The 21746-nt window shown below is 49.3% G+C and overlaps 1 protein-coding gene across 16 annotated transcripts in view; it reads right to left on the bottom strand.

Annotated features, from left to right (window-relative positions):
- Ralgps1 (Ral GEF with PH domain and SH3 binding motif 1) overlaps window positions 1-21746 on the bottom strand; it is a 243215-nt gene that overhangs the window by 154274 nt on the left and 67195 nt on the right. For 11 of the 16 annotated variants that reach the window (XM_052723160.1, XM_052723159.1, XM_052723162.1 and 8 more), the window contains one exon: window positions 5935-6018. The exons of 1 other annotated variant lie outside the window; for it this stretch is intronic. In XM_052723160.1, coding sequence (XP_052579120.1) covers window positions 5935-6018 — 84 coding nt within the window. Of the gene's footprint in view, window positions 1-5930; window positions 6019-21746 lie in introns of all 16 variants that reach the window. 4 more of the 16 variants (XM_052723164.1, XM_052723165.1, XM_052723166.1 and 1 more) reach the window with 1 other exon arrangement.

Genomic DNA, 21746 nt, shown 5'->3' with positions numbered 1-21746 from the left:
TTGCACAATGGAAAAATCTTAGTCTTAATAAATTCCCAATTCACTAATTTTCTTTTCTTTCACAGATTGTCTTTTGGTCTCTCTAACAGTTCATCATCAAACCCAAAGGCATAGACATTCCCTGCCTACGTCTTCTTCTAGAAGTTTACATCTGAGTGTCTGACCCATTTTGAGTTAATTTTTATGAAAGACTTAAAGTCTGTATGTAAAATTCATTTTCACACATACACACACACACACACACACACACACACACACACACACACACACACACACACACACACACCGAGAGAGAGACAGAGAGAGAGAGAGAGAGAGAGAGAGAGAGAGAGAGAGAGCGCTCTCTTCAGCAGTCCCAACACAGTCCCCCTGACCTAGGTATTCCCGCTCTTCTGACAACAGTGGATTGTAACATTTTCTTTTGCCCAGCAGTGCATGGTCATTCTGCACAACCTTTGGAACGAGTCTGGTGGGTCTTACAAGCAGCACTGAACCTAAATGTCAAGTGGAGAACTGATATCGTAGTGACCCTGGGTCTTTGCATCCACGAGGACGGAGCCTCGCAGTTTCCCAACAACCACTCGGATTGTTCACGTCATGCTTTGTAGGTTTCAACACATAAACCATGCTGTGTAAAAATAAACACCTAAGTCTTGTTGGGTCCTGGTGTATTGGTTTAAATATTAAGGCCACTCCACGTAGTTGAAAGGGAGGTTTATTTTGTGGGGTAACTTACAAGTGAAGGGATAGGCTACAGGGTCTGGGAAAGGTGTAGCGCAGTCCCGTGGTGTTCTCTGGAGAACTCTGCTCGGTCTACCTCCAGCGTCCGGGGTCCAGGAACCAAGAGAGTCCACGCATCCGGATCTCGGGTCTCCAGGGTCCTCTCTCGGCCCCGCCTTGGAGGCGTGACAGTTACCGAAGCCTCAGTGGGGGTTGGAACTTCCAGATCAAAGCTGGACTGGCTGCCCACTACACTGGTGTTACTACAGTGCTCTCAACCTTCAGATGCCAATTCCTCATTGCTAGTACAACAAAAGCAACCCCCTTCTGTGCAGTGAGTGACCTTGTGTCCCCTGGTTGTGCATTAGTGCTAGGAGAGGTTGTAAAGATGACTTCTTCGGAATCTTCTCCAGACAGCCATGCCAACTATGAATAAAAATACCTCAATTTCTTTCTCTCTTGTCTTATTACACTAGACAGGACCAGCGTGAGAGCCAACCTCGTCTAATGCCCAGTGTCTTGGATCGGATCGTCTGGGCTTACAGTCGCTGTGGATTTCTCTAGAAAGTCAAAGAAGTCCCCCTTTCTGACTTGATTATTTTCTTTTTAATCATGGATAAATGTTGGATTTTATATGCTTTTTTTTTTCTTATTCTGCCTGTTAATATAGTGCTTACCCTAAATTTTTGAAACACTGAAAAGGCCATTCGGTCAAGGAACTAAATAAGCTTTTCTACATATAGACTATTCTTTAATACATACAAACTATCGTTAAAGTAACTTACTGTTTGGTGGTATAGCTAACACTCGGGTTGGCTGGGGTGTACTAAGACATCCCTTGGGAAATGCCACAGAAGTGTTCCAGAAAAGATGATGGCGAATATAAAGCCCTCTATTCACTTCATCATCCACAAACGACAACAAAGCAAAAGGCAAATGGGGGGAAGGGAAAGAACAGTGGACTGGGGGACGGCTCAGCGGTGACAATGCCAGCTGTGTAGACAAGATGACCTGAGTTCAAGGCCTCCAGCACCCACATAAAAAGCCAGGAGTAGCTGTGAGGAGCTGAGACAGGAGGATTGCTGGGACTTACTGACCAGCCCAGTTGGTAAGTTTCAAGAGAGTGAAAGATCTGGTCTCAAGGGGGTGGGAGAGAGAAAGGAAGAGGTGACTTCACCTTCTGGTCTCCACATGTGCACGCACACACAGACCACTGTCTTCCTCTTGTCGCCAAATCCTCCCTCCCTCCCTCCTTAAACAACTCTGACATCTCTGCAAATGAACATGGCCTCGCATCCCTTCACCACTCTGACTGCAGCCACCATCACCCAGCCCTCTGTCACCTCCTTCCCACTGTCCAACAGCAAAAAGTCCTATGCTCTCACCACAGGCCCAAACCTCAAGTCTACACTAGAAGTCCATACTCTCCCTTTCCTTGCTCCGTCCTCTGGAGCCTGAAGCCCTTTTTCCTCTTAGGCAGATTGTTCTTGTAATTTGTCACTCACTCCAGCCCCTTCTTTGCTTAAAGTCCCCTTGCCCCTCCCCCAATCCTTCCAGAAGCCCTGCTGGGCCAGCCTGTGTGCATGGAGAGACTGTCCACCTGTCCCCCATGCTCCCATCTTCAGGCTCAAGGGCAACCAGAGGTACTTAACCTACTGCGTGCTCTCACCTGGGCCACTGTCCGTGCTTAGGATTTGCTCAGAACCTCACATGGTCAGCAAGCTTCCCACCCGAGGGAGAAAGGCCACAGGTCTTGTACTGTACCTATAGGCTGCTTGCAAATGTGGCTCCCTTACGACAGCATCCTGCACCATGAGACATCCCAAGACTCCCTTTCCTACCTCCTCTAGGCCTTTGCCACATGTTCCCTGCCTCTCCTTACCTCGTTTTCCCTGGCCTCTTGCACCCCTCCATTCAGGCTGGCCCACTTGAAAGAAGAAAAGCACAACCACCCTCCTGGACTTCACTGGCCTCTCTCTCCTCCTCCTCCCTCCATCTTCGGAGCTGCTGTGGCAGCATCACCTCCACTGCTCCCTCACTCCTGAAGTGCACTTCCAGATTGTGCCCTTCTGGGGTGTCCTTCCTACTCCTAGATGCCTTCACCCAGCCTCATGTGGAAACCTCACCCTCCACCCATGATGAATGTCAGCAGTCCTCGGTTCTTGGTCTCATTTCTCCAGTTCCCCCTTGAACACACTGCTGGCCCTGACGGACACTCTGAAGCCTCAGCCCCTAGCTTCTGCTTTACCTTCCTTTTAACCAGGTATTTTTAGCCATGGTACCTTTTCTCTGAAGCTAATGAATCGTTTCCTCTGGGTTGAATACAGCTTCTCATTTAATCTTCAAAACCCACTTGAGATGATCCATGAGTGCAGAGGTCAGAAGCCAGTCCATTATCCTCTAGCTAACAAGCTGTGGCTAAGGCTCAAACTCAGTGTCCCTGCACACACTTCGGGGCAGCACCAAGTCCCCAAATCAAATGCAAATTCATTAATGTGTACTTTCTGGAAGTGGGTTCAGCTGTGATATTTTCAGGTCCTCATAGTAACATAGAAGACCAGGATGAACTCTGTGGGGTAGAGACATAACAGAGCTTGGGTGAGCATGGCTGAGTTCTGCCATCCTGTTACTCTGTGAGCAAACCCTGAGGCACTCCGATCCCACGGAGGAGCAGGCAAACTGAGCAGGACACTTGCACTGGGTCCCAAATCCTCCAGCAACATCCTTCTAGCCTTCAGATCTTCAGATTTTTCCTTGCAGCCCTCTGAAACATCTGCAGCCCACTACTGCCAGACATCACTTCCTGTTACCCATATGGTAGCTCTGTAAGGTGGGTGCTGTTGCTATTCTTAGGTACTGATGAGTAACTGAGGCTCAGAGAGGTCAGTGGGCTGCTAGCTCTGATCTGGAGTCTGGTAAGTCTGATAAGGTGGCTCGAATCCACTTATAAAAATGGACCAGTGAGCTCATCCCAAAGACAGCAGTCATAAGCAGTGGGCCAAGGCTGGCCTCTGGCCAGTTTTCAAGCCAGAGCTCCCAGGCTGTGTCCAGAAGCTACTGGCTCTCCATGGGCCTGCATTTCCTGGAGCGTTCTGCTTGAGAAAACATGGCTTGACTTCTGGATCCCTGCAGCATTGGTCTGGGATGGACATAACACATCTGTTTGCCACACGGGCTGTACCAACTTCGCCAAGCTGACCAGGCACCCCTGTATGAAGCAGATTACCGAGGCCCCAGGGATCCATCCTCTATGAGTTCCACGGCTGCCTAGATGTGGGACTGGGTTGGCTTCCAGTCCAAGAGTTTTACTAAGGAAATTATGAATCCTCTGACAGTGTGTACACATCTGGAGTTTCTTTTTTTCTTCTTTTTTTTTTATTTTGTTTTGATTTGAGACAGGGTTTCTATGTGTAGTCCTGGCTCTCCTAGAACTCCCTATGTAGACCAGGCTGGCCTCAAACTCACAGGGATTCTCCTGCCTCTGCCTCCTGAGTGCTGGGATTAAAGGAGTGTGCCATTACACTGGGCTTCTTTTCCTTTTTTTAAGATTAAGCTCAGTTTAAAAGGGAAAAATTTTCAATACAGAAAGAAAAGAAATCACTTCTCTATTCAAACAAACTGTGAAGCCCCTAACACAGAGGCAGCTGTGCTGTTCTTGGCTCCTATCACACCTCATCAAACAAACCCAGCAGCCCCAGCCTCCATCTTCAGACTACAAGCCAGTGACTGTCTGAGGCTCCTGCCATGCATGGATGGATGCAGAAGCTTTAGGAGGCTGAAGAGGTTGAGCAACAGGGATGTACAGGGCCAGGCAATTCTGAGAGGGAAGGCCCAGCTGAGACCGACCCTGAGGAAATGTAGGCCCAAGCACCCGGGGGTCAGTCACACAACAATGCAACCTTTAAGTCACTGTGCTCAGTAGAAACCAGAAAAACAAGAGAAAGAAAAACCGAGAAGAATCCTGTGTGGAGGTCTGGCTTGTGCAAAGGGAACCTTAGGGAGCTTACTATCAAAGCACAGGCTCTGGAGGTTCTGGTGGGGAAATCAGAAGCACTGGTTTCTTCAGTTGGTCCATTTGCCTCAGTTTCTCATTTGCTCCCAGGAGCCCAAATCTTCCACTGCAGGAGGTAGCTCTTCATATCTGGATATAGCAAGCTTTCTTGTTGTACTTTCTCTGGACTGCCAGCCCACAAATAATGACTTGGAGACTTTTGTTAATAATGAAAGCTTGGCCTCAGCTTAGGCTTTTCCCCAGCTAGTTCTTATAACTTAAATTAACCCGTTTATATTAATCTATATTCTGCCATGTGGGGTTACCTCTCTTCCATCTTGTACCTTCTGTTTCTTTTTCATGTCTGGCTGGTGACCCCACCTTTCTTCTTCCCAGAGTTCTCTCTCTGCCTGGAAGTCTCCTGCCTAGCTATTGGCCATTTAGCTCTTTATTAAACCAATCACAGTGACACATCTTCACACGGTATAAACAAATATTCTACAACACCCTGAGCTAGCTGGACCAAGTCAGCTTAGAGAGTGTGGGGCCAGGTGGGTCAGGCAGGATACACGGAAGTGCCACGTTCGAGAAGAGTCTCCTAACAACCCACTCACTGTTGCACACGTGTCTACTGAGGGTCCTTCACACACGAGTCTGACATTGACAAGGTAGAAGGGACAGGAGGACGATGGATAGGACAAACAAGTCTTCACAGAGACCTCAGGACACACAGAACCAAACAGCTGAGCTGCAGAGCACATGGAGAAGACAAAAGGATCGATGAGGATCCGTGATGGGGAGACTGCAGAAGTGACCCTCAGGCTAAGAGCTGACTTAGAGTTAAGCAGGAAAGAAGAGTCCTGGGCCAAGAGCACAGGACATGGGGACAGGGGGCCTACTGGGACAGAGATATGGCAGAGAGGGCAGACCAGGACTGGCACCTGGAGAAGAAAGGAGGCAGAGAAATGAGGGAAGAAGGGAAAGCAAAGATTCCCCACCCCTGACCTCCCAGAACCAGAGCTTCTGGACAGTGGCATCAGCACAGGAAAGGTATGTTCTCACTCACTTTGTGACCAGACTATGATGACACAAGAATGGATGGATGGCAGTGGACAGTCAGCAAAGAGCACTGGGACCTAGGGCCAGGAGGCTCACATTGAACTGAGGGGCTTCAGGCACAGTGGCTGCCATGAGGACAGACACACTGGAGGGACGCTGCTTACCTGGTTGAACCTCCGGGTAAAGGCCACAACGTTAGGGGCAAGGCTGTGTTTCTCCTTCTTACTCCATCCGCAGCTGGCCAATTCCTGGGAAGTACAGAGTCGGTATCAACAGGAATTCAGTCAGGATGCAAAATACACAGGCATCTGGCCGTAAGGTGACCACGGAGATGGGCAGGGCTGAAGCTTGGCTATGCCTAAACACACTAGGTGGAGCAGGAGAGCTGGGTCTGAGGTGAGGATACATATAGGCAGGCTCAGGAGAGGCAGAGACATGGAATACTCTCCCTACAACTCTGCCCTATTTCCCAAGAGTTCTGGGCCAAAACATTTTCTGCTGTCACTCTGCCAGCTTCTTTGGGACCAAGAGGCCTTCTTACAGTGCAGAGTGTCTGAGAGGGGGCCGAAGTGTTCAAACCAGCAGGACTCACCCTGTCCTGGATATGGCTCTAGGGATCTAGGCTACCTTAAAATTAAAATCTAGCTGAGGAATCTCAGATTTTGTTGGTCACATGACATCCGCCATTCTTATAATCAGGCAAAGTCCCAGGCCAAGCCCTCAACAACCAGAGATGTTTCTGGGATTGCCTGGGATTCCTTCCTGAAGTTGACCCCTTCTATCTTTTATAAACCCAAGGAGACAAGAGAGAAAAGTCCCACTAGTGCAGGAGCATGTATCTACTTTCCCAGCAGGCTTAGCAGTGTTACTTGATGACTCAAAGTAGCTAAATTTTACCTGTCACCAAGGTTAGCTCCTGTAATGGATAACAGGAGCAACTGTGTGCAGTCTGTAGGGACAGGCAAGTACAGGGTAGAGTTCAGCAACCCAGGACTCTACTTGGTATGGGCTGTGGACATGCCCCTCTTTTAATACTGCGCCTGACAGCCCAAGACCTCACACCTGCATGTACTGTACATACCACTCTCCAACAATCCACCTAGCAAACTGCTAGCAAGCTAGAGTGCCCACCTTTACTGAGCTGCAAGCACTCCCCTCTTTGAACAATGGAGTAAGTTTCTCTTGCCATTCAATGACCATTAGACAGACAGATTCTATTAAATCACCCTTCAATTATATCTAGGTATGAGGCTGGGGGCCCAATCCAGTTTGAACTAGTTTAAGTACCTGAACAATAAGGCAAACTGTGTCCTCTAAGTGAACTTTTGGGGAGGATCCCTTATTTACCATCCCATGCCTGTGCGTAATTAGGCAGGCATATGACTAAACTCAGATGCATCATGGGAAAGGACACGTACAGTGAATGAAAGTTTACATAATGCAAACTCACCAATCAAAACAGAGAACCACCCAGGCTACAGCCCTTAGCAACCAACTCCTCTTGAACCCCATAAAAGGAAGCCCCAAATAAGTCGGGGATCTTGAGTTCCCTACTCACTCGACGCATGTTTCTTCCTGTAGTGAACTATTAATTTGCTCCAAATAAAGTTTCCCTGCCGCTGTTGTAACCTGTGTGAGCCTTTATTTCAACTCCTTGATTAAGAGGCCAAACCAAAGCCCTAGGAACCACCAGGGACAAGTTGGAGGCTATAAGAAGACCAAGGCAAGGCCATCATGAAATGATGTTGGGTGCTCTGTGTTGGGTGCCCTGACAGAGAAGGGAGGAAGGGATGTTCTCTACCTAGACTTCTAAGACCCTCTGATTCCTATGGGGCCTCTGCCTTATTAGCGACTTTTAAAAAAAATATGCACCTGGAACATTTTAAAGATCTTCAGTGAGAATCAGCTGCCAAGCAGCTGGAACAAACATGTAGCAAGGAGTCGGGGGTTAGGAAAGTGGAAACAGACAAAGGAAAAACTTGCTGGCTGGACAGTTCTGTCTGAAGCAAGCAATCATCAGGGCATCTCAGGACCCAGTGATGAGTCTCAGCCAACCACACATGGGAAGCCAGCCGCAACCAAACTGTGGCCTGCTTGGCTGAAAGATGAACTGCCTGGACATTGGGACATTGGGACACTTGAAAACCAGGAGCTGAGACACACCTCTTCTTGGCTGCTCCCATCTGTGAGCAGCCACTGTCACCCCCATGAGGGCAGTGAGCCAGGACCTGGTCAAGTCCATTTCAACTTCACCATTTTCAATCCCAAGTCTGAAGACAATGCTATCAACTAACAGACACTAGCGTGTGACAGACGCCACTGGAGTAGATGCACAGGTAGCACCCACACAGGCAGCCCATGCACAGGCCCTTCTTGCAGTTTTTCTCATAAAGACCGCGACCACATCCCATTTTAACAAGTGTTCATTGTCCATGCTGTGACTCCACTTCTCAAAATCACACCTGTAAGGGTCACCTATTTGCTGTGTGCACCTTGCCTGAATATGTACCTGGATTCATTTCCAGCACATAGTTCACCTGCCTCAAAGGAATTTACTCCCTACTGCACACACACACCATTAAGCATACATTAATTACTGCCCTTGTTACAGTTTGTCAAGACAAAGGCCTCTCTCTCCTGGGACCCCCAATGTCAATCCTGAGAAACTGTGTTATAATCAAATATAAAACCAGTGCATTTAAACAATGCTCAGGAATTAGACTGCTTAGTGTCCAATCTCTGACTGATGGTGTTTCCTTCCATATTTTTCCTGCATTCAAAAATAAACAGCAGTAGCAGTAGGTGTGTGCATGTGTGTGCTTGGGTAGGATGTATGTGCATATGCATGTATATGTGTATGCGCTTAATTTAGACTACATGTTCTTATTTTTGCACCATGACAACCTGGGAAGACAACTGGAGGGTCAGTGGTATAGATCCACAGTTAGAACCAGCCCCGATTCTGGCTGTCCACACCTCAGTGGCATGGTGTCTTTCTTTGTAGAATTTCTAGTCTCACAGGACATAGGAACATGGGATGCCTAGACCATGTGGGCACTTGACACAGATGTCCTCTCCCTAGTGGTGGCGGGTACTGTAGTGGGTAGCTGTTCCAGCTTTGACCTGGAAGTACTACCCCTAGTGAGGCTTCTGGTAACTGCCATGCCTATTTATGACTTGCCCCTGGGGCAGGGCTGAGATGGGAGCCCTTAAGACCCGAGATCTGGACCTGCAGATGCTCTTGGTTCCTCGTGATCCTAGATGCTGGATGGTAGACCGAGCAGAGTTCTCCAGAGAACCCCATGGACTGCACCTCACCTCTCCCGGATCCTGTAACCAACCCCTTTACTAGCTGTAAGTTACCCCAAAATAAACCTCCTTTTTAACTACGTGGAGTTGCCTTAATAAATCCCCACAATAGGGTACACACTGCAGTGTGGCAGGAGCTGTGCTCAGCATCAGCTCCAACACCAAGTGCCTCCTTCCCTCTCCTCTCACTACTGTCTTGAAATGGTTTTCTCTATCTCTTTTCACCAAAAGTTATACAGGCAAGAGTCAAGGCAGGTATTTCACATATCTGCCCAGAATGTATTCACTTTGAACATCTCTGAGACCTTCATTTAAATACTGCTGAGCTGTTTGGTTTTTGTTTTTGGGTCAGGGGAGTTGGCAGTTCTCTAGGGAGCTTTGTGCACTAGGAGACTAGGCACCTTTTAAAATAAAGCCTCAGCAGTGTGCAACACTGTCTGAGAGGTGCTTTGACAGCCTGGGTCGACCAAAGGTCTCAAGCAGAAGCCTCACTCTGAACCCCAGCCCTGCCACCCTGTCACCAGGGTCCTAGGCATCAGTTCCATCCCTGAGGGGTGGCACACTGGGCATGTGCCTGGCCCACAGCAGGCATTGGAGTGTCTTTTGAGGGAATGAAGTCTGAGAGCTCCCTGGCACTGGAACCTCCCTACCTTGGTATAGAAAGATTATCAAGATGTCAGGCGGAATCAGACTGCACTATCTGCACTAAAACACTCTCTGGGCCAACCTCCTTGGTGCTCTTCCCCTTCCGTGTTTGGCCTTACAGGATTACAAGGGATTCCATCTGTGTGAAGTGCAGCTGGAAATGTGAAGGAAGAAAACAAAACTCTTCCAGTCACCGAGGACTAAAAAGCTTCTTGCTATAGAACCAAGCTGACTGTGACCGAGTCAACACTGACCAGAGGAGACAGGGCTGCTGGCTCTAAGCAGGAAGGGGCTTTGGGCTGAGGCTGGGAAGGTCTGGCAGCTCTACATCCTGGTGTGCCAGGGTTGCACCTGGCCCTCCCAACACCCTAGACCTACAGACCATCTAGGCCGGCCAGCTCTGACGCTGGGCTGAGGTCAGAGTGCACGAGAGGAGACTGGGAGCAGAGTTCTGGGTCTTGCCCTCCGTCATGCAGAACCGAGTCCACCGGGAAACCGAAGCTGTGAGGAGGACATGGGTGCCACTCGCAGCCCTCCTGCCTCCTTGGCCTCCCTCTCAGAGGCCACATAATCTGGCCCCATGCCACCACCCAGCTTTCCCAGAGGTCTCGCCAGTGTCTACAACCTCCTCCTGCTGCATGCTGATGTGCACTAAGCCTCCCTCACTCCTAATATCAGATGCCTGGCCTCAGGCCCCACCTCTCTCCTTCAACCCCCTTCCTTCTCCTCTACAGTGGAATATCACAAACTATCTTCCCTCTCCTTCCTGCCTTCCCCCATGCCCTGTTCTCCTGCCACTGGTCTGTCCTCCTGCAATGTCAACTCCTGACTGGGACATCATGGCCCGATGCTGCCCCCTGAACCTCTCCACGTGGCCATGTCTTTGCCCTTGTCCTCAGTCCTATCTTCCAGGGGCTCCTCTCTGATGCAGGCCCCCAGCCCCACGCGGATCTGCCCATGCTTGCCTTCTACATCCTGCTGCTTGGTGGGGGGATCACACACATGCCATTGGCTTCAGCTAGTAGCTTTGTGGCACTCATGTTCCTGTCCTGAGCTCAACCAAGAGTCCAAGTTCCTTGTTGGCCACATCTCCCTCGGCTCCCACAGGACACCTCGGTTTCTGCAGGCCCAGACCCAAAAGGGTGTGTCTACATAGCTGCCATAAATAAAAATCTCAGCAACACAGGATTCATTTAGACACTCTTCTCTGCCCGTCAAAGGCAAATGTTTATTACTAGCACTGTCTATGGAAAGACCTCTAATTGGCACAAAATCAGCTTCCTTTTAACAGCCTTACATATGTGTATTCCTAGGCGACAGTGAGTGTCAACACGGTCTTACTCATCTGACATAGCACCTTGGAGCCCCATAGTCAGAAGGGGAGCCCCATCTGCTGTGAGCCCCACAGTCAGAAGGGGAACCCCATCATCTGCTCTGAACCCCACAGTCAGAAGATGAGCCTCATCTGCTCTGAACCCCACAGTCAGAAGGGGAGCCCCACAGTCAGAAGGGGAGCCCCACCACCGCTTGTTGAGGACTCTGGATGTCAGATACCATGACATGCCCTAAGAAAGGCCTAAACCTGACTTGTGCATGGAGCATGAGGAAATCTCTGAAAGAGGAGTCCTGGGGAAGAGTGACATCCTCTCTGAAGACCCCCCATGGTATCTCAGCCTCTAGACCATAGGAAGCTAGTACCAACATGTGACCCTCCACATGTGGGCTTAATTCCAACTGCAGGGTTCTCCAAATCACGTTCCCTCAGTATGTCTACACAGAAAACACATCACCTCAAGGAAGAGCCACTGGCTCAGACCTCCAGGACCACCATGGGGCTGGCACCAGTCTCTGGCACCGTGCCACCTCTGTGCACCACTGCCAGCTTCCTCCTGCCTCCCCCCAACCCCCTCCTGACAGGAGAAAACAAAAACAACAGAGACAATGGAAAAACTGCCAGGCTTACTCATGGAGACTCTTCAGAGGAGCTGGTGGACAAAGGCACCGTGACAGGAAGTCACTGAGCCGTGGGAGCAAGGACAGCCTAGACTGGGATGGGGTCTGACTGGGGAAGGGAATGCATCAGGGCTGGCCACTGCTGGAGAATAAAAACAGGTTCAGGAGACAGGCAAGTAATGGAGGAGCTAGTGGGCCTTGCCACCCACAGGAAGTCACCTTAGAAGGGGTGTACAAACGAGGGGTCCTAGGGTAGAAGCAGGAATGTCAACACTCCCAGGAGACCCTCCCACTGGTGCCTGGCAGAGTGTTGGCTTTGGTCTCATAAGTGAGTATTGAAGGCATACACATCACAGAAAGTCCAGAGAGCTGAATGGTTAGGAAACAACGGTTAAGTGACCTCATGACACCGTCAGTCTGTCTGTGGTCCAGGACAAGTCATTAATTCTCCATGCCTGTCTTTAGTCATCTGAAAACAGCCCTGAATCTATGGCGACAGTTCCCTGAACAAGCCTGACCTCATCTGAAAAGGAGCACTGAGGGCAGTGTCCACCCGCCAGCCATAAAGACTAGACAAGCTGGCATTTGTATGTGCTGGGAACAAAGGTTGGCACTTTCAACCTGTTGCCTAAATTAGTAAAACAACATTCACAAGAAAAGGAACAGTGGGCAGGTAGAAACAGGGCCAAGAGCCTAGGTCAAGAGAGCCTGGAGTCTAAGGGGTTCCAGGACTCCCAATGCCTAGAAGGAGGGCCTGGGTCAGCTCGCATGGGCTCCAAGATTTTCTAAGCACGCACCGCATGCCAGCAGCTGTGCTAGGTGCCTCCCTCAGGCCATCTCTCTGCACCTTGCATCTGCTCCAGATCTTCGAGTGCATCATCATCCCCACACGATCTTCACCACTGCTCTGGCCTCCGATCTCTGAAGAGAAAGGTAAGTAACAAGCAGACAGCCGATCTGTCCAGGCAGCAGACAGGCAGGGTAGCAAGACTCTTACCTAAGAGTCCTTACCTAAGCCAGGGCAGGGCTGCTGACCTCCACAGAGGCTCCAGCAGGTGCATGGCAATCAGGCTGTCACTCCCTACTATACAGGACAGCCAATTTATGGCTATGTTGTGCCCTAGTGACTTGACTTTATAAAACATGTTTTCTCCTTTTTGAGTTCAAGTGCCAAGACAGTATGACCTCACAACCGGTTTGCACAAGAAACAAACCACTATCTACACAGCACCAACCATAGGCACAAAATTATTTATATAAAATATTACCACCTGCCAATGGAACAAATTAAATCAAGAATACATGGACATACCAAAACCATAAAAAAAAAACCAGACCTGTAAACTTATCAAGTATAGCAGACCAAGAAATGGTGCAATCCCCTGTCCTGGGTTATATAAAGGGACATCTAACACTGGGTGTTAACGGTTCATCTTTACTGGAACTTACTAGCTTAGACTCTCCTAGACTACACACCTCTGGGGAATGTCTGTAGGGGGTGTTTCTAGAGGTTTAACTGATAAGAAAGCCCACACTGAATGTGGGCAGGACACTATCCCATGGGCTGAGGTCCCAGACTGAACAGAAGGGAAAGGGGAGAAAGCCAGCTGAGTATTACTGCTCAGCTTCCTGGTTGGTTGATGACAATGACCAGGCACTACCATGCCTTCCCACCACAATGGATGACACTCTTCTGAAGTGTAATCCAGAATAAACCTGTCCTCCCATGGTCACAACAGCACCCCCATCACCATCACCAGACCATCAGGTGCCTGCATCACATAATCAACTCCCAACTCTGTCCCCAGGGCTTCCACCTGACAAGACACCCCTGCCTGGGGTGGCTCACTTAGTGCAGACCCAGCCCTGCACCTCCAACTCTGAAACTAGGTTACGCCATCTCTTACCTAAGCAGCTGTAGTGACCCCTCGTATCTGTGGCTGCTCCCACTTCTGCCTTGCTTAAGGCCTCTTTGATGCTTATGTGGTACCCCCGTGTGTGTCTGGCTGCTCTGTCTCTCTCTGAATTAAGATAGAAGAACCTGTACCTGCCAGTGGCCAGTCTGCCAAGTCAATCAGTAGTTTTAGTGAATTGAAGACAATGAAGTTGATGTTACCTGTGATTTTCTTGTTGCTCAAGAACACATGTTCACCTTTTCTAACAAAATATACTCTTGACAAGATGCCAGTCAAGAAAACAGGTAGGTGACAGGACACAACTTACTATGGCAGTGCCTAGGTAAGGGCTTCTAAGGGCCTCAGCAGGTATCAGAGCTGACTCAGGGATCTGTCAAGCCAGAAAGGGGTACGTGGCCTTTGGCTGCAAAGGTTAACTATAAAGATAAAAGGGATTATAGTCATGAGCTAGCAGCTTTCCCAGGAGCAGAGACTCAGGGCAAACAGCAGGGTTTACTATGTGCCAAATGGCCTGTGGGCTCTGGCAGGTATATCTGCATATTACATGGTAGTATCATCTAGTATCTAGTATCATCTCCGCATGGTAGACAAGGCTCAGAGAGACTGCCATCCTCCTACGGTTACAGCTAGTAGGAAGAGGAACTGGTGCTCACCAGGCCCTTTCAAAGAGCCCTATCCACTGAGAGGACACATCTAGAGTCACACGCTCTCCTCAGCTCTAGCAGATGCTATTGGCTCTGAATATAACAGGAGTAGTTTTGTACATGTGTCACTGTCCACACAAGTAAGACTTGCTCCTGTCACATTCAGTGAGACCAGCTGTAGTCAAGGGTGAGAGAGCAAGGGGCTTAGTCTGTGACTGGAATTGGGTTTCTGCCCATCACCTGTCCTCATGACAAACCCCCAAAGCCCCAAACCACCGACAGACACTACTATATTGAATCCTGGCAACGCATGTGAGTGGCACATTGCTGCTGTAATGCCTGATACAACCGAGGCGGAAAAGCCTAGAGGAAAAAGATAAACTCAAGCTGGTCAAGAGAATGTGGATGGCAGGGCTTCACCCACCAATGAGTGACTTCACAGGAGCTCTGGAAATCAGTGTGGTTTTCAACTGGAAGCAGAGCCCCTAGGTAGCCTATGCCAGGAAAGGCTGTGGGGGGCAGGGGTCGAAAGTCCGCTGCCTGGGGTTGGGACGTGGGAGGCTGGGTTCAGAGAGGTTCTTGGTTACATTGCCAGCAATAAGAAGAGGAGGGAAAGTCAGGCGGGTGATAGGAGCTCAGACAGCATACCCATCAGGGAAAACGGGGTAGAGACGTTCAGGTTTCCCCCTAGGACCCCAGAGTAAATCTCAACCCAACTGTCTTCCTGCAGGGTGGGCACAGTTCAGTGTCCTGCCCCGGCCACCCAGAAGGGAAAGAGCAGACATAAGTACATGCCACCAGACACAGAGTGAAACCAGAACAAGGAAGCATAAGACGGGTAAAAACCCTAGGCACAAAGCAGGAGGAGGGTCCAAAATGAGAACACAAGGGACTAAAAGATCACAGGATTTTTATTTGGTAAGTTGATTTTAAAAGGACATATGCAATACAAAGAATTGTTACAATTCAGTAATAAGAAAACCATTCTATTTTCTATTAAAAAAATAGGCATTTTTTATTTTTGAGAGCCTTTGCCTAAGAGGATATGTGGAGAGCAGGTAATACACAAACTGATGACAGGCTTCTTAGTTAACAAGAGGCATGAGACAAGCTGTGTGTTTCAACCTATGCAGCCATTTGGGAAGGCAGGTGGACTCCAGCGAACCCCGTGGTAGGTGTTCCCACTGGGGTCCTCCATCTCCCACACATGTGTGCACCTTCAGAGCATCTTCCTTCTCCACTTCCCTAGTCCACCAACTAGTGAGGAGATAAACAATCCTAGTCCACCCATGAAACCAAGACCACGCGGCCACCAAAGGAAACAGAGTTAGCAGTGCGCACACCCACCGCGTTAGGTCAAGGGACCAGCACGGAGCAGTGTCACTTGACCTCAGCATGAAGACATTCCGAACAGATAAGAGGACAGGGTCAGGTCAGGCCGCTGGCTGCCAGGGACACAGGCATTAATGTCCAGGTATTAATGGCGGACAAGCACTTCTCCCCGTGGCTGCACAGTGGCTACCACGAGTCTCACCTCTCAAACTGCATGAGCAAACCTCACCAAGCATAACTAAGAAGAGTCTGTCCCACATGGAGCTATGCCCAGGGCTAAGGAGCAGTTAGCTCCACCTGGAGCAAGATGGCGGGCTGCCAGAGGGGGGAAGACAAGAGCAGTTAAAATACGATATGGATGAAATAAAACAGAAAGCTTGGACATGTCATGAAGACAAATGATGGAAGAAAAGAGGTGATTATAATCTCCAGGCTTTATAAAACCAAGGACTTCCTACTTGTATATATTAAAATATCATACATATCATTTAGTATCCACACCGTATGTAAACATAGTGTATTTTAATATCTGTACCTTATGTATTACATGTGCATAGACCCATCGTAGGGCAATTAATAGTCAGAAAGAAGAGACCTGGGGGGGCCCGAGGCTGTCAAACAAGGAAACACGATGCAGGCCCATTGCTCACTGGGCACTGAGTAACAGGTGCCAGTCGCAGTGAGCGTGGCGCTGTTCGATGGCTGCCATTTTTCAGGTCCACCTAAGGCAAACACGATGTTCTGAACGGGAAGTTCGAGGTTTGAGCAATGGAAAGACGACAGGAATGAGAGATAACAGAGATTACACAAAGTGGATGGAACAGGAAACCCAGGTCGCAATAAGCCAAAACTCCAACATAATCAGGAAAGAAACCTGTTTAAAGAGATCATGGTTTTTCTTCTACTGTTTGGGAAAAAAAAATGGTGCATGGCATATCACCTTTAAAATTAAGTTTACTCCAAAATACGCACCGCTTTCATAAAGTCATAGCCACTTATCACCCGTCAATGGCTACAAATGACCAGCAGTCCCCACAGGAGCAAGAGGCCCTCCACACTCTCCATAGAGAAATCTGAAGATCACGACCAGCTGGGAACGCTGTGTCTGCGGAGAGAGCTCAGGCTCAAACAGGTGCAGAGCTCTTGTGTGGTGAGCCACTTACTAGGGGTTCAGAAAAAGCTTGTGGGAGTGTGGGACTGCCCGGAACTGCCTTTTCCTGGAACAAATCTAGCTGCTATGAGGCATGAAAGGTCTGGGACCGAGGGAAAAGGAAGCAAGAGAAGAGACAGGGAGGGAGGGAGGGTGAGAGAGAGGGAGGAGGAGGAGGGAGGGAGTGGGCACCCAAGTAGCTGACGCTGCTGGAGAGGTCCGGCCTTGAGAAGCTTGGTGTCTGCTGAGGGCTGGGGAAAGAGAGAGATTCTGATTGCCAGAACTCAAGACAACAAAGAACAACAACTGTCTTTGTTTCTAGGTTGATGTCCATCCTCAAGGATGTTTTCTAGATGCAAGTCTCTTGTGCGGCTCACTCTCTTGCACGCTTCTCTCTCTCTCTCTCTCTCTCTCTCTCTCTCTCTCTCTCTCTCTCTCTCTCTCTCTCTCTCTCTCTCAGCTCTTTTAGGAGGAAAAGGAGGGAGAGGGGAAGGAGAAGGAAGGATAGGGAAGGAAGACAAAGAGAAGATGAAGGAGCAGTAGTGATGGGCAGATGGAAGACATGTCTATTCTCACTCATTCCAGAATGAGGGTGGGTTGAGGAAATAGAGCAAAGGAAACATCACATACACTCATGTCCATGGAGCTCAAGTCTACAGGAGGGAAGAGGGAAGAAATCTGTAGTAAGTAGGAAAAAGAGAAGTGTTTTGGGAAACTACTGGCCAGGATGAAGGAGGGGTATATCTGGAGAGAACGTCTCCAGGGACGTGCCCGATAAACTGGCCTAGCACAGAGATTGGGAGGAATGAGGGCCATTCCCGGCAACTGTGCAGCAGAAGGGGGTCCAGGCAGCAAGAAGGGCACACATGACGGCCAAGTGAGGAGAACCTCAGCATGGCTGAGAATATCAAGAGCCCGTGTGACTGAAGAGGAAGGTGTCTGGGAAAATGACAGGAGTGAGGAGGGAGAGAGCGCCAGGCCAGGCAAGCACGGCATCATCTACTGAAGGAACGCCTCACCTGAGTGTTGGATCTATACCTTAATAACAGGAGCAAGAATAGCAGGGTGGGCCAGGCACACAGGACACTTCTGCTGTGCCCACATCTGGCTGGAGACAGCAAAGGGTACACCCACTATCGCCTGGGAGAGCAACACTTCAGCCATTTGAAACAAACACCTGCTGGAAGCTGAGGTGGAGAAAGGAAGGAGGCAGTGCCCAAGAGAAGGCGGCACGTCAGCTTCAGGGTGTTTGCCAGGCATCTCCCACAGGTGGGAGGGCAGCCAGTGGGAAGAGAGTTGAGTGTCTGCATGGGGGTGGGTGGTCGCTGAGTGAGCAGGAGCCCTCTGTCTTCCTTTCCGTTCTGTTCTTTCTATAGAATAACAACTCACTTACAGCCACTACTGTCTCAGCAAATCCCTAACGACTGTCGGCTTGGAAAACATGCACTAGATTCAGGGTCACGATGATGCATATTTCCCAAAACATTCCCTCTGTAGCCCTTGTCCAGCATAGCTCTGTACAAATTAGATCCAGCTGTCTGTGTCTGTGGCAGCCAATAGCAGGCCTGCAGTCTCCAGTCCATGTGACAGAGGAGGGGCCCCAATTAACAGAATATAGGACCGCAACCGGCAGGCCAGCCCCACAAGCTAACAAGCCAACAGGAGGCCCACGGGCTACATGTCCATTTCCACCCTGCCACTGGGGACAGGATGGACACAGCATCTCTCAAATATTCTCTTTAAAAAAACAATAACAATAACACAACACTTCCTTGATTAGAGACCCAGTAGGTAGGTGTTCATTATAAAAACTCTGAACTACACAAAGTACCCCATAAAGAACAATGATGTCACCATTAGTCTTGCCTTGCCTTACATTTGTGATGGCCAGAACAGCATGCACTGAGCGCTCACTCTTTTTACACACTTTTTATCCATTGCTCCACAAGAAGCCCATGGAACAGGCTCCATGACTGCTCCGTTTCACAGATGAAGAATTGGAACCTGAGCTGAAGAAGTTAAGAAATCTGCTCACACCCCCATTTGTAGTTAGTGTGTGAGTCAGAATTAGTCGAGTCTTTGGTCTCTGGAGTCAGAAGCCTCATCTTCCATCTCGGGTATCTGTGCACAGGATACCCACTGTTGCTCCAGCTCACACTGCATCTGTGCTTTCCGCCAGCTTCTGTCCTTAATGCATTACAAACAAGGGCTTTCTCACGTCTGCCCTCTGTTTTTTTTTTTTCAGATTCCTGATACCCACATGTTTCAGGAGTTGTCTTGTTACAGGAGATCAGGTCACATCTATCCCACTTCTTCTAAGGTCCCAATGGAAGACCAAGATTCAATTCCACTGAAGTTCTCCTTGGAGAACCAGTTTATTGGACTTTGTTATAGGACACAGGTGAGAGGTGACTGGCAAGACTGGGGTGCCCCTAACGCAGCCACACTGGGAAGACTTCATGTTGCACAGTGATGGCTTTCCCACAGCCACATGGATGGGGCTCCCTCTCCCTAATCTTCCCCAGCCCTCCCAGAGACCATGAGGCCAGGTATTAATTAGGACAGAATTTGGTGAAAGTGGCTGGATGTGCAGGCGAGGGGGCTAATGACCTAGGGCAGTGATTCTCAACCTGTGGGTCTAGACCCCTTTGGCAAACCTCTATCTCCAAAAGTAATTACATTATGATTCACAACAGTAAAAAATTACAGTTATAAAGTAGCAATACAATAATTCTATGGTTGGGGGTCATCATAGCATGAGGAACTGTATTGAAGGGTGTAGCATTAGGAAGGTGGAGAAGCTTTGCTCTAGAGGAATGCCAACGGTCAACAGGCCCAGCTGCACTGATCTTGGGCAAATCAGACCATCTGGTCTTATGAAGATGGTGCTGCTCTGGTCAGAGGGGTGCTGCAAGCACCACACAACCGACTTTTTTTTAAGTGTACACAGGTGTTTTGTCTGCACGTATGTCTGTGTACTCCATGCGTGCCTGGTGTCCAGAGAAACCAGAAGAGGGCATCCAATCCCCTGGAGCTGGAGTTGCAGACAGCTGTGAGCTGCTGTGGGGATACTGAGAATCAAAGCCGGGTCCTTCCTCTGGAAGAGCAGCCAGTGCCCTTACCCACTGAGCTTTCTCTCCTTGGTCTTTCCTCTGAGCATTAAGAGAAAATGTTAGCTTGTCTCCTGATCCATTGCTCTGGGTTTTTGGCAATACCTAATATGTGTCTCACTGTTTCCAGTGGAATTTCAACCCAGTCAGCATGCTTCTCTACACAAAGTAGTATTCCTTGATCATCACATGCTGCAGGAAATGCTTAACATAAGGGAGAATACAAAACAAAATCTCTGGAAGAACGTGCTTCCGAGGAAGACACAGGCTCTTCATGTGCCTTCTGTGTTGGGCCACAAGAGACTTTGCTAGTTGATAAGCATGTTAAAATTACATAAGAAAGGGGGAGAGTTAACCCAGTGGTTCCAGGGTCGTGTGACTTTCTAAGTGCATACTCAAAATCTTTTAGAGAACACATAACTTATGCTAACTGACCTACTCCAGTACAGAAAGTGATGGGCAGACTCTCACAGCCCGACAAGCCTGTCTCAGAAATCTAATCCTTTGAAATTTGAAGGGAGAAAGAAGCTGACAGGAGGGCTCAGGGGTAAGCAGCACGTGCTGCCAAGCCTGATGACCCGAGTTTGGGGTCTCGAATTTCCATGGCAGAAGAAGAAAACTGACCCCCACATTTGTCCTCTGACCTCCACACATGTGCTGTATTCTGTGCCCTCCCCCACAACAGATACATGGAGAAAAGAAGAAGAGAACTTAGATGCTTAGTGGACTCTATCTCAGGCTAACAGACGTCACTTCGTAACACAGAGAAGGCGTGAGGTAACAGGCACCTATGCAGAGCCCAGCCCTCAGCACATGGGCAGGGTGGGGACCCCTGCTCCCCACCCCTCCTCACTCTCAAGCCACCACAGCAGCTTCTTTCCATCCATTGTTGTACAAGAGCACATAGAGGGTGTGCTGCAATCAGGAGCCCTGGGGCCTTTGGCACTGCACCATGTGGGCAGAGGTGACCCAGAGGAGACCAACCATTCAGGGAAGCAGCAGCAGGAACTCATGGCTGGAAGGGGGAGGCTGGAGACAGACCATCAGGGCACACTCAGAGTTCAGAAGCACACAGAGGGAGACAGAAGCAAGGAGAACAGGAAGAGGAGAAAGAAAGGCAGGATAAAGAGGGAGAAGTAGACTTCACGATTGCATTTTGTAGGTGAGAGAGCTGAGTTTCACGGAGAACAATTTAATATATGCAAATTACTCGAGGTAGGCAGCATTTACTGGAGGAAGTCTACCGGGAAGACTGAGGGATGCGGACAGTCACCAGGCAGGGGACCAGGGTATGAGTAGACCTCACTCGGAAGGAAAGGCGGCACAGGGACTTGAGGCTGACCATGCCCAAGCCCTGCAGCAGTTGGCTGGCAGCTGCAGAATGCACCACAAGGCTAGTCTGTGTTGCTCAAGCTAAGTTTCATTGAGCACCTCACACTAAAAGAATCCTCTCCCACCCCAGGAACGTGCTTTTGGATCACAGCTTACAGTCCCAAACAGAAGAGAATCTCTGGAAATAATGCCAGGCTTTTGATAAGTTCCAGCAATGGCTGCACAGCACAACACCCTTGAGGGCGTGAGGCTGTTTTGACGCTTGTTCTGTCTGACGATAACCATGGAAGGCCCCCGGCCTGTGTAGACCATCAGGAATGGCTCTTTCAGGAAAGCTGTTTCCTCCCTGAAAGCAAGAGGGAAATCCAGTCTTCCAGATGTTTGCTCTACACAGAAACACTTACTCCAAAGTGTACGGAAGCCTTTTAGACGCTGGAGCCATTGGCCTGCCGTGGTGTGAAACCACTGTTTACATGGCAAGCCATGAGACCATGGCTTCATTCCCAACCACAGGCCCAGCCCGCGATTCCATTCTCAGTGCCCCTCTGATCAGTAGCATGAAACCAGCCTGCACAACCTGGGGAC

Source organism: Peromyscus californicus, unplaced genomic scaffold (assembly GCF_007827085.1).
Source record: "Peromyscus californicus insignis strain IS unplaced genomic scaffold, ASM782708v3 Scaffold_7__1_contigs__length_154581171, whole genome shotgun sequence".
In the NCBI taxonomy this organism is placed as follows: Eukaryota; Metazoa; Chordata; class Mammalia; order Rodentia; family Cricetidae; genus Peromyscus; species Peromyscus californicus.
The sequence above is the reverse complement of the archived record's forward strand: the minus strand, read 5'-3'. Positions and strand labels throughout refer to the sequence as shown.